Here is a 12,193-nt window from a genome sequence, read left to right on the forward strand (position 1 = left end):
GGAGGTTGTCAAAGTCACTTCTTTATCCTTCTGATGGTTCCAAACTTTGTGAGGGAACATGCTGGATTTGGAAATGATGGCAAGAATATTACAAATGAAGTATTAGATTAAAAAAAGGCACAAGGAATTAATATAAGAGCCAAAATCTTGCAATTATTAAATTTTGTTCATTAAAATATTAGCAAAACACTATTTTACATGGAATGTTTTGTCATTCAGAACAACACGTCCAATATGAACGATTGCTCATGGCAGCAAGACTGGAAAACCATAGAACAGTGTTTAATATAACATCTTAAATTTTATATATTATTAAAAGCAGTGGTTGGAATCAATTACATTTTTTCAATCAAGTTAATTGCAAGTTGAATAATTAATCTCAAGTAATCGCACTTTTATCCAAAGTCATATCGCCTATAAACATTTTCAATTCAAAACACTTTTTGCTGCTATAATTTTAAAAATAAAACGACATATGAGCTCAACAACAAAGATACTTAATGTTTTTAATCTGTTATTTAGGTGAACCTTTCATCATTCATGTAACGTTTCTAAAAAAAAAAATACTTGCTGATATTAGCATTGGGGATATACAGTATATGCTTACTGCAACATGTAATATTCTCTGCAAAAAAGCAATTACTTTTTTCAGGTTATACAAACCTGCTGTAGCGATAATGCGTTTGCACAGTATGATTATGTGAAATGCATGTAAAGGATTTAAAGACACCTTCAGTATTTGTCAGATCAGAGCTGTACCTCCCAGCGTTTCTTACAACCTCTGCAGGATCACAACATGATTATGCACCAATAATCTGATTCATATTCGTCTCCTCTACGGCAAATTTAAGCACATAGAATTCTGTGGCATTTGTGAAGTTGTACATCCTAAAAAAAACAATAAACTAACAGATGTGTAGGAGATGAAAACTAAGTGATTCCACGTATGGATGAGAGTTCTGCATACATCACCGTGCTTACTTTAGTTCCTTATCAACTGGATTACTTGTTAGAGAAGAAAACGTGTTATTCCGCGGTGAAAATCTTCAACAGATAATGTGTGTGGGCGTCCACGCTCGTGTAAAGAGAGAATCAGTAAGCCGCACACTTCTCTCCTGCCACCACTTACAATGGCAAATTTGATTTTACTCTCCATAAAGCATGGAGAGGAGAATAATTATACCAAATATTTTTCAGGGGAGTACGAAATCTGAAATTGAAGGAAAAACTTTTTAATCAAAGTGACGCTTTGAATGATTTTTTTATTATTATATTTTTTTGAAATGATAAATTTCACAAACGCAAAACAACCGATGCAGGAAGACTGCCCTGACCTGGGAGGACATGCCGTGGCACGGGTACAGGATGGCTTTGTCGTCGTCCTCGGAGCCCTGGTCCAGGCAGTAGCCGCTGGCTTTACTGTTTCTCACCTGGAAGGAAAACCACAGGGGACATTTTGACTGATGGGAAAAATCCAGATCTGTTTCCTTCAATAAAGAATCGGAGCATATGGAAAGTGAAAAACACCCAGAGATATCCCTGGAAATCACTAATGAAGTGTCTCATTATAGTTCCTGCCAACTTACTGTTGTTCTGCATCATTCAGCTGAATGTTTGATTTTTTTTTTTTTACCAACCATACAACACTAGCCTTAATGACACACTTAAGAGTTATATATTAATAATAGGGGAATTGAAACAGAAGACATGTATCTGAAAGAGGGCAAAGCCATAGATTTAAGTTAATTAAGTAACTTAAATCTAAGAATCAGTGTAGTTACTGGGAATGTACATCAAAACAACCCTTGGTAGCGTTTTATGTTGGTTAAACCAAAGGGGAATACTTCAGACGTTTTGAAGTAAAGTTCTGTTGAGGGGTTGGAAGCAGCTACTATGCTTCAAAAACAACTCCAACCTTAACACGTCGCAGCGGTTCATGAGAAGGACACTAAAAGTGTTTTTATGTTTGCACTGGACAGCATTTACTCAGAAGTGGATGCTTTTTTAAAAAAATAAAAGAAAATATGGGGAATAGAAATAGGAGGTGGTGCGCCAGCAGTCATCTTCCTGAGTGATACTACTTGATACTAGCTTAAATTAATATTTTGATGATTATCACACTGCCTAATTTATCTTTTTTTTAGGTATTCTGGCTAAAACATTTTAGTCCTGCTTTTAATACATGTGTTACTCATAAACTATTGTTTTGTTTTTTTGCATTGGACTGTTTGTTTTGGACTAGGTGTTATCTTCGACCTCTGGGACTGACTAATCTGGATTTATAATAATTAAAGATGACAAGAGCTTTTACTGCAGGTCTGAGATCAAATCCTTCCTTCCTTTTTAGTCTCGTTTCAAAAATCCTGAATTAACCCTTAGAGATTCCTTTCTTTCAAACCAGAGATACTAAGAAATGTTCAACAGTAAATAATTATTACTAATAAGAGTTTTGCTAGATGTAGATAATGTACGGTGCATGTAATATATAGAGTGGCTATAGAAGCCACTCTTAGCATTTTAACTTCTGTTAACTTCTGTTAAAATGCTAAGATTTTCAGAGGAAAAAAATGTCAATGATAAAGTATGACATTTCCACAAATATGATACAGTATTTTGTGAAAAAGTGCAATGACGCAAGTGTGCACACCATTATTCTAATCTATGGTTAAAGTACTATTAAATTCAGCTTTGACCCTTCTTTAGGAATAATTTATGTACAAACGTTCAACCCTGGTAAAATTTGACCCGTCTCACTTCGATGCTGAAACTCTTCACCTGTAGTTTTTAAGCGGCCGCCTAAAGGTTTGTGGTTGAAACTGGCTGCTAATCCGAGCTGTTCATAATCTCATTCACCTTAAAAACAACCCAGTTCCATCAGAAGTAACCCTAAGCATGATTCTGCCAGCATCACTGTTTTACTAGCTACCATCTTGCCTCCCTGCTCCTTACAGTCCAGGAGCGAACGAGGCAGGAGCTTTGCTGTCCTGTGTAGAACACAACACAAATATTCTAACATTTGGCAGACATTCCTGCTGCTCCTTCAGTGTTATCATTAGTGTGCATGATATATGATGCCGTATTTTTTTGCAACCTCTGTCTACGTTGATGTTAGCTAACTGATGCAAATCAGAAAACGACAAAAAAAAAAAAAAAAACCTGCTCGGTGGAAAAACGTGAAAAAGACAACTTATGAACAACATCTTTAGAGTAAAAATATCCTTCAGTAATCATCAATGCATTTTATAATTTAGCCTGCGACCAAAATATCCATGCCGTCCATTTACATTAATGTGCTGCTGAAGACCGACCCATTGTCTATTTCTGACATTTCCTCCCTGCTCTGCTTCCTGTAGGTCCATGATGGCTTATTTACACAGCCGTCACAAGGCTTCAAGTCAACCCAAAGGACCGGCCGTGATAGGATGTTATCATGCAGTGACCAGTCCCTGTTCTGTCTCGCTCTCTCCTCCAGGCGAGATGATGGCGTGCATTTACTGTGGGCTTCAGTTCGCTGTGATTTGAATGTGTATGGCTTCATTTCCAGGTTGTGATACATCCATCATGTGGCTGTGGTCGGGGGAAGGTTCCACTCGGCCGGTCTGGACGGCGCGGCTTAGTGCAGCGAGGTGCTGATGCTCGGTGACAGATGGGACACGAGTCTGCCGCAGCCGGTGTGTGGCTATGCGAGGCGAGGCGACGCGACGCGACCGCTTCCCAGCTTGCCGACAGATCTGAAATAGTGCCACTTGAGAGGACGCCACTCTGAGAAATCCATTAGCCGGGTACTGGAGCACAAAAAAAAAAAAAAAAACAGGCGGCGGAGGAAACAAAGGACGGTGTGAATCGCCCAAAACTTTGACGAATACAATCTCGATGTCTGCCGACATGGTTAGACCTTCTGATTTTTTTCCCCCCCTCAGAGTTTGTCCCGTATTCAAAATGGTTGCAGGTTACAAACGGCGTCGGACTCAGGACTGTGCTCAATTCTTCAGTCTGCCATAAAAAAAAAGCTTCTTTTCCCCCCGACTGTGCCGGGTGCTCAAGCAGACACAAGACAATCAAGCTGGAATGGAAAACTAATAAGTGTTTAATTAAAACTCATTATAGGGAAATTGCATCTAATTTTGTGTAGTGATGTTGCTCTGTTAAAGCTGCAATAGAAATTTACCCTAAACCTGAAACATTGGAGTCATGGTGTTTGTCTATCATGTGAGAGGTGAGGACAAGGCATTTGGCCTCAACGGTGTCATATTGTCTCGCTGGTCAATGTCGTCCATTTGTTTAATTACTGCTTTATTTAAAAAGGTTATGTTTGATTAGTTTCCCCACAAAGGTACAGGGGTGCCTCGGTTCTTTATGTGATCCATTATTGGCAGGGCGAAGCAGTAGGACTTTCTGGTTAGGCAAATTGGGGAACATTTCAAGTTAAATGCTGAAGAAATTGCAATCACAATCACTGGCACAATATCAACCTTACATTCTAATAGAGAAACTTAACTCCTACTAGCCTGTCAAAAACTATTCAGCTATGCGATATTGTGGAAAAATATTTTCCCCTTTACAGGTTGTTCCACTTTTTTTTGCAAGACTTTCTTTTCTTCTGTCAACAAATCTGCATCAGGAATGTGATACCATCATGTCGATATGGATATGGGGTTCTGACACCTTGTTGACTTTATGGATCAAAGAAATATCATGATCAGAGCCTCTCGTTCACAAATATCTGATCCAACCTGCCTCATCTAAGGAGCAAGTTGATTCTTTAATGATTGGAAATCAAACAGTAGTGATGATTTAAAGTACTAAGAGCTGAAGATAATTTAATAAAAGGACCACAGTTCATATGGTGTGCCGACGGTTGTGTTCGTGTATCTTTCCTGGTGACATTAGTACTGAGGTAGCCTGGTAAAAACCAGCCCCTGGTTGAGAAACGATTGCTTCCTGGAGGAGTGGACCGTGTTTAAGTTTTAAACTTGCCCAATCGTTAACGTTTACCCGTGACGTATGTAATGTGGCAGTTCAACGTTATGAAGCTTACCGGAAATTACCTGAGCTGTAAACAACCGTCCTCCACTGCGGAGAGAGAAGTGCCGATCCGAACGAGACAGCTGTTAATGTTAATTCAATATTTGGAAGCGAGGTCAACATGCTGCCATTGCTAAAACCACAGACAGACTGTAATTCTAAAACAAGTGAAGAAAATCAGCGTCACCGTTAACAGCTTCTCCTTCTGTTCGCTGATTGGTCCGGTAAAAAAATCTACCGGAGAGAATCAGAGTCAAGGGGAGAAAGACCAGACGGTGCTGGAAGCAAAAGGGTGGGTTTTTTACGCGGAATTGCACAGGAAAAAAATAGCCAGGTGATTTAAGGACCTCAGAGAAAATTTTCAAATGTTTTAAGTATTTAGTAGCACTGTGACCTTGACTCATAGCTTGGAAACTCTGGCTTCAAACATGTTTTTTCCCAAGAAGATCTTACTTTAAAAAGAGAATTACAAAAAAAGCCTCTGTAGAGCTCATTTTCATTATTGATAATTTGCTGAATCAAATTCTTCACCTTTGCTTTAGAATCCTTTCTAAAAACAGCTCCTTTTTATTATCTCACCTGCAGCAGAATCACAGCTTATGTTATGCTTAACCCTCCTGTTATGTTGCAGGTCAAATTGACCCGTTTTAAAGTTTTTTTTTAATACTTGGAAGTATTTTTTGCATGAAACTTTTTCTATTTGTCTTAATAGGTGCACTCTATATACAAACAGAAAATGTATTAATTTTATACATTTGTAACCCCCCCCACGTCTGCTTTTTTCATAGATACTGTCCGGGTCAATTTGACCTGGCAGTCAAGTTAAAGGGTAAAAAAGATTTTAAAATATTCCAATTCTATATGTTTCCTTGCAGCTATCAACCATATTTCACCGACACACACACATGCACACGCCCACGCATGCAAGCCCACTTTCTCACTATTCTCTTTACCTCACTAGGAAAGTACGAGAAAGCAGGTCTTCACACAACTTTTGATGGGAATCTTTTCTGTTCCCGTGGACAAACTCCACCCACACTGAGTGACACTCAGCAGAAGTGGAGGAAAACATAAATAATCTCTGCATGACTCATTTATCTTGATTTTAATCAGCGGGATTATTTGACCCTGAACAGTATATGTGTCTCAAATTCAATTATAAAGATCACCCATTGAAAAAAAAAAAGTGTAATATAAATTTTTTTACCAAAGATCAATTTCAAGGAAATTATATATTTTTTATGTCTAGGTTTTTTTCAGTGGACATTAAAAATGCAAATTCCATTTTTTATGTCCAAATGAGTAAATGAGCAGGTTGTCGTCATTGATCTTTTATTTGTGTGAATAAAAAAAACATAATTTAACTGATTGAACATTTGATTGAAATGGTTAGCATTGGAGTTAATAATCAGATACAAAAATGTTTTTAAGGAATTTTTTGGTTTCTGACACTATTGCATGATTAAACACTCCACAGTTCAAATTGACCCACAGACATTGTTGCTGTACCTCAGAAATGAACATAACAGTAGGGTTAATTTAACATTCTGTTTATTTCCAATAATCCCTTTAGCAAGTGATTCTCTCACCTCGCCATATGTGATGGTGTTGTTGTAGATCCGCATCTCCGGGTAGACGTGCTCCAGGTACCAGCGAAAGCTTCGACATTGCATCCTTTTCCTTAAGGCCACGCGCTCTGAGACATCGCCAAAATCAACTCCCGGGTTCTGTCAGCGTGTGGCGCAAAGCAAAGACAAAGACAAAGACAAAGAAAGGACAATTTTTTTTTTAAAGTCAGGCGCAACACTGTATAGCAGAGTCTTCTGCAGGAAAGGAAGATGCAGGAGTTATATGGCATTGAAAAGACGCCATTAGCATTTAGGCAAGAGACGGACAGATGCACTCGTCATGTAAGACCTTCATTGTTTCTCCATTAGAAATGATCTGTACTTAGCAGATTTTAATCAGCTGCTTGATTATGAGCGCTCACGTCCAGATAGCTTTATAGAGGACGGTCTCCGAATTGACTTGGGGGAAGGCCCAGTAGCTGAAATGCCTCAGGCCTAATTCTGACACACGCCTGCACACTACATGCATATCAATATGTGCTGCATTAATGTGGATTCATATGGAAATAAATGCATTGTGCACCAATCCAAAATCAATATCTGTATAAGTCCAGAATATGAAAATAATTCTACATTGGGTATCGGTGATACCCAATCCATAAAGGTAGATCTATTCAGTCTATTTCTAATTTTTTTGCTCTGAGCAACACCATGCTTTATTTTTTATTTTTACAATAGTTTTAGAATCCCTAATTGCACTTTCTGAACCATTGAAAAGAAGGTTTGTTGCAGTTTATTTTTGACTATGTTTGGCCAACGTAATCAACCTCTTGTTTTTGTCAGTTTCAATTTCTTTATCATTTACTTTACACTGGCTTTTATACTACTGTTTGCACTGACTGAACAAATTAAAGTTGTTTTGACATGTTTGACCAACCTTGTGAAGCTAATGGTGTATTAAAGTGTTCTGCACTGGTGCACAGAACACCAGTGCGGGACTGAATCCATTTTTAATGGTGTGCAGTACATTTATACCCTTTTAGAAAAATGAAACATCTTCAGTCAATTCAGTTCTGTTTTTCTCTGAAGGATTGATGTCTGCCGATACTAAACCTCAGGTATCTGTTTCGGTATCAGAAGTGGAAAAAAGTGGATGGGTGCAGCCCTGGTGTAGGTCCAGTTAGGATGCACAGCAACCACATCCAAAGAGATTAATACACACAGCAACACACAAATCTGCTACCAGATGCTGTTTCCAAGAAAAGCCTTTTCTGCGGCCAGCTACGAAGCCCGCATCAAGTCTGTGTCAATAATGAATTCCAGTTCGAAATATCCACTCGCTTCTTGGCTACCGGAACACCAACACACACATTCAGATTCTCAGAGCTGCTGTTTGGTATTTGGACTCAGGGCTGCCCACTGTGGCGAATCATAAAGCCTTCTCCATTCAAAGCAATTGTGCTCTCAGCAGGCACCTCAGACAATAACAAGGGTCTGTGAGTGTGTATGGGGGACTTTAGAGGGGGTTTGATGAAATAATCGTAGCGTTAGGTCTTTACAGTACACAAAATAACTCCCCGCCACAGGACAGCTGGGGTAATAACATGCCATGCCACTGAGTTCGGGAATGGCTAGTTCGTCACCTGCCACCTTTAACTCTCCCCATATGTACCTCCACTACTCCTGCTGGAATCTGCTGATTCTGTTCTGGCTTTGATGTGGTTTCATTTCAGAAGAGTGTATATACATATAAATATAAATGTAGTAGTTACATATAACTAAGCAGCAGCTGCTCATTAAAGTTTTCAGGACAACACATTGTTTTAAGAAGCATTTTAATATTTGAGCTGTCCTTCATTTATAATCATCTCCTTCTCAGCGCCGAAGGAGGGAATTAGAATTCAATATTAAACTCTCCATTAATAAAAGCTGCTGTTTAGTAGTTTGCAGCCCATCTCAGTAGACTCTTGAAGGCAATTATGCTAAACTGACATGAGGCTTGTTTTCTTATTTTTTTCTTTTTACTTAGTGCTCCTCTCGTCTGATTCAGCTCTTCTTTCCCCTCACTCGGCCCACCGCCAGTGTGAAGGTCACGGAGGATGAAATCTGAATTTTGAATTTCTATCGATCAGCGTCTCACCTGGCCTGCAGGTTTGAATGAACAAGTGAGATGTGAGGAGAGGGGGCGGCCAAAGGCTGCGTAGGGATTAAAGCGCGGAGTGAAGAGAGGCTCACGTTCATGGGAATGTTCCAGGCCATGTAGACGTGGGATTTGTATTCATCCATCCACACCTCCGCCGCTCTCAGGGCGTTGCGTTTGGCGTAGTAGTCGATGTCGTTGTTGTAGGGCTTCTTGGTGCGCTCGATGTGGGCGACCCTGGCGCACGGCAGGACCTCCATGCTCCCCCCGCACTGCCACACCTAGAAGGCACAGAGAGGAAGTCATGTTTTCATCAAATGTGGCGGCCTGAATTGACGTTTACACTGCAATTACAAGTATTTGAGAGTTCTCCTGTTTTGGCTTTTTTTCACAATAAATGTAAATTAGACCATCAAACAAAGAAAATTTAATTAGACCAAGAAAATCTGTGTGAAAAAAAAAAGTGATTTACAAAATAGACAAAAAAAAATTGTGATAAAAATAAATTAACACTTCTTCCTGTGCTACTTTTGTCTTCTGGAGAAATTCACCGCTCCCAGTCAGAAACGACCAATCAGAACCAAGTGGAAGGTCTTGGCGCTGTCAATCATGCTCATGCAGCTGCGCTAATGGTGGAGAAGCAACTGATAGTTCCAGAAAAACCATTTGTCCACCGACACGGTGGCCATGATAACTAGCCTTAGTGAAGAGAAAGGGGGAGAGTGTGAGCAGCACGTATACAAGCTTGATTGGCAGTGCTCTTGTCTTAAAACATGACCGCTGGAGATAGGAACCAGTCCACCACTACACCCTACAAGGACAGACACTTTGTCACCATTCAGCTTTTATCTGATGTAGCAAACAGCTGGGAACTAACAGCTTTATCTCATAGAGCAACTTGATGACACATCTGAAGTTACAGCCCATTTATAATTAGAACTATCATCAGCTTATTGTAATTGCCAACATTATTAAAAGCGCTATTATATTATTGTCATCATTATGGCTTAAACATTACTACTGCTATTCTTATTTTAGAGCTTATTTGAAGTGAGTGAAAAAGTAGGATGGATGTTTTATAAAAATTACAGCTACAGCTCCAAGTCCCAGTCCTGAGCGAGTTACCAGTGACAACCAGAAATCCCTATTACGACGAGTGTATGGCACAGAGAGATATATAAGAAACCAGGCACTGCATAAATGTCACCTTTAAAAGCATCAGTCAGCGCAGAGAGAAATAATTGATTGTAGTCTGAGGGATGTTGTGATCCCCGACTACATGCTCAGGGTCTTGAAGCAGAAAAGTCATTTCTCAAAGCCATGTAGAAAAAGAAAAAAAGAAAAAGATAAAAGAAAAAATAACTCTGCCAAAGCAGGGCCCTTTCTTGAAATAAAGCCTGCCTGTCTGGGAATGCGAGTCATGCTGGGGTGAAGAGGCGCAGCAGCTGCATCCTGACACAGTGCCGCCATAAGGCCAGAGCGTATGTTAATGTTCTCACAGCTACGCGAACTACCGCCGCCTCCTCATCACCTACTGTGTCCTAATGATTATCACCACAATGTGCAACAGATGCTGCCATTCATTAACATCTCTATGACCCCAAAAATGAAACACGCTGCACACTGTTTAAGGAGAATATCGCTGGGAAACTACTTTCTCCAACTACCTGAGGAAAAGGGAAAGAAGTCCCGTGCTGAACCGACAGCATTTATTTAACGATTGGTACTTCCAACGACAGCTTCCTGTTTCGGCTGCGTGACGGCAAACAATCCTGCTTGGACGCGAGAAGGCCGAAGCTGAAGTTTCGTTTTTACGGGTACATATTAAAGCTCAACTGGTGCTTTTCTTTTCCCATGGGGAATACTTTTGGCCGTAAAGCAGCAAACGTGGAACCGATTCAGAATCAGCGCCCATTTACATTTTAACAGGGGAACTGTCACCCAGGGAAACACGGTGACTCACTAATGCCGTCCTGATGGTTATTAACAATGGACCTTTGCAGCGCAACTGAACCGGAAATATCAGGCTTTGCACATCACAAATATGTTTGAGTCAGTTGCAGTGTTTTAAGTTCCTATATTTGTCACTTTTAAAATGATTTAATTTGTTGCCACATAAATACTCATATAATGGCGTGAGATGCTTAAGACAGTCTGTCTTTCGCAACTTCTAATTATTCTAATGAAGAGTTTCTTCTGTTGTGATCCATTTGATGCATTTGTTTAAATGAGATGCTATTCTACAATGTTGTTAAATTTTGCAAAACTTTTCATACCCCTGATTTATCTCAACCTTTTCTTGCTTTAATGTACTTTGTTGGAGTTTTATGGGATAGATAAACACACATTAGTGTTATATACTGTATATACAGTATATATATATATATATATATATATATATATATATATATATATATATATATATATATATATATATATATATATATATTTTTTTTTTTTTTTTTTTTTTGTGTGTGTGTGTAATGCTCAAGGAGGCAGGTGCCCTCGTATGCATTTGTTGTGTTAGTAAAATCCATCAGAGGTATCTACGCTGTTGTTCTCTCCCTGAAACCGTCTGTATCAGCGGTGAAGGAGTCTGGGAGGACTGACCCGAGCCGTGACACCTCTACTGACCGACAAACCCCCTCATCTTCACCGCTGATCTACCGCCACGACCCCGGTCTAAAGAAAATCCATTAGTGCTTTTGAGTTGAGTTAATCCATTTTTCTTCCGCCCGTGATGCAGTTCCCTCCCCACATAAGGCTTGGCGATTGGTGCCTTTTTTGTGGACGCTGGTACCATGCTATTTTATTGGTTTTTTTTATAAGTCCTTGCAGCTCCTATCCGTCTCCCTTGGCAACAACCCTTGACTGTGTAATGCTCTCTCTATGGTCCTTTATCCCCAACCCCTCTGTTTGCTGTGTAAAAAAAAAAATCAATAGCAGGAGTGCAGTTAGTGTGGAAGTGTATGCGGTAACTGGGTATGGATATATGCACGCGCCACTCGTGGATAATTGTAAATGTGGATATGCGTAATCACAGTTAGCAGTTGGCACTTAAAGAAAATTGCAGATCAATACCCACCAGAGCTGTTCTCGAGGGTCGAGGAACCTGTCGGGAAAGGACGCACGCCAAACTGTAAATGGTTTGTTTGAATCAAATTAGGCCTCAATTTGTTTTACTGAATAAAAATTAAAGAGCAATTATCATCTTATCAATTCAAGCTATACAAATTTAAACAGGCTGTGCTCTCGATGATGTTTTTTATTTTTTTTACAACATCTAAAGATTCCACTTCATAATCGTGTATTGCAAATAAAGTATGTATTATAACATGTTTTACAATGTACCTCAATCAGGCATATCATTATGACTCCCAACAGATGAAGTGACTACTGATAATAATTACTAGGGGTAATTATTAGTGGGTGTGATATTAGGAAGCATGAAAACACAGAA

The 12,193-nt window shown here is 39.5% G+C and overlaps 1 protein-coding gene across 1 annotated transcript in view; it reads right to left on the reverse strand.

Moving 5' to 3' along the window:
• galnt9 (polypeptide N-acetylgalactosaminyltransferase 9) overlaps positions 1-12,193 on the reverse strand; it is a 119,503-nt gene that overhangs the window by 6,581 nt on the left and 100,729 nt on the right. Inside the window, exons 7-9 of the mRNA XM_023343840.1 lie at positions 8,829-9,014; positions 6,615-6,752; positions 1,335-1,430 (exon numbers count right to left, since the gene is read on the reverse strand). Of these exons, the coding sequence (XP_023199608.1) occupies positions 1,335-1,430; positions 6,615-6,752; positions 8,829-9,014 (420 nt within the window). The remainder of the gene's footprint in view (positions 1-1,334; positions 1,431-6,614; positions 6,753-8,828; positions 9,015-12,193) is intronic.

Source organism: Xiphophorus maculatus, chromosome 12 (genome assembly GCF_002775205.1).
Source record: "Xiphophorus maculatus strain JP 163 A chromosome 12, X_maculatus-5.0-male, whole genome shotgun sequence".
In the NCBI taxonomy this organism is placed as follows: domain Eukaryota; kingdom Metazoa; phylum Chordata; class Actinopteri; order Cyprinodontiformes; family Poeciliidae; genus Xiphophorus; species Xiphophorus maculatus.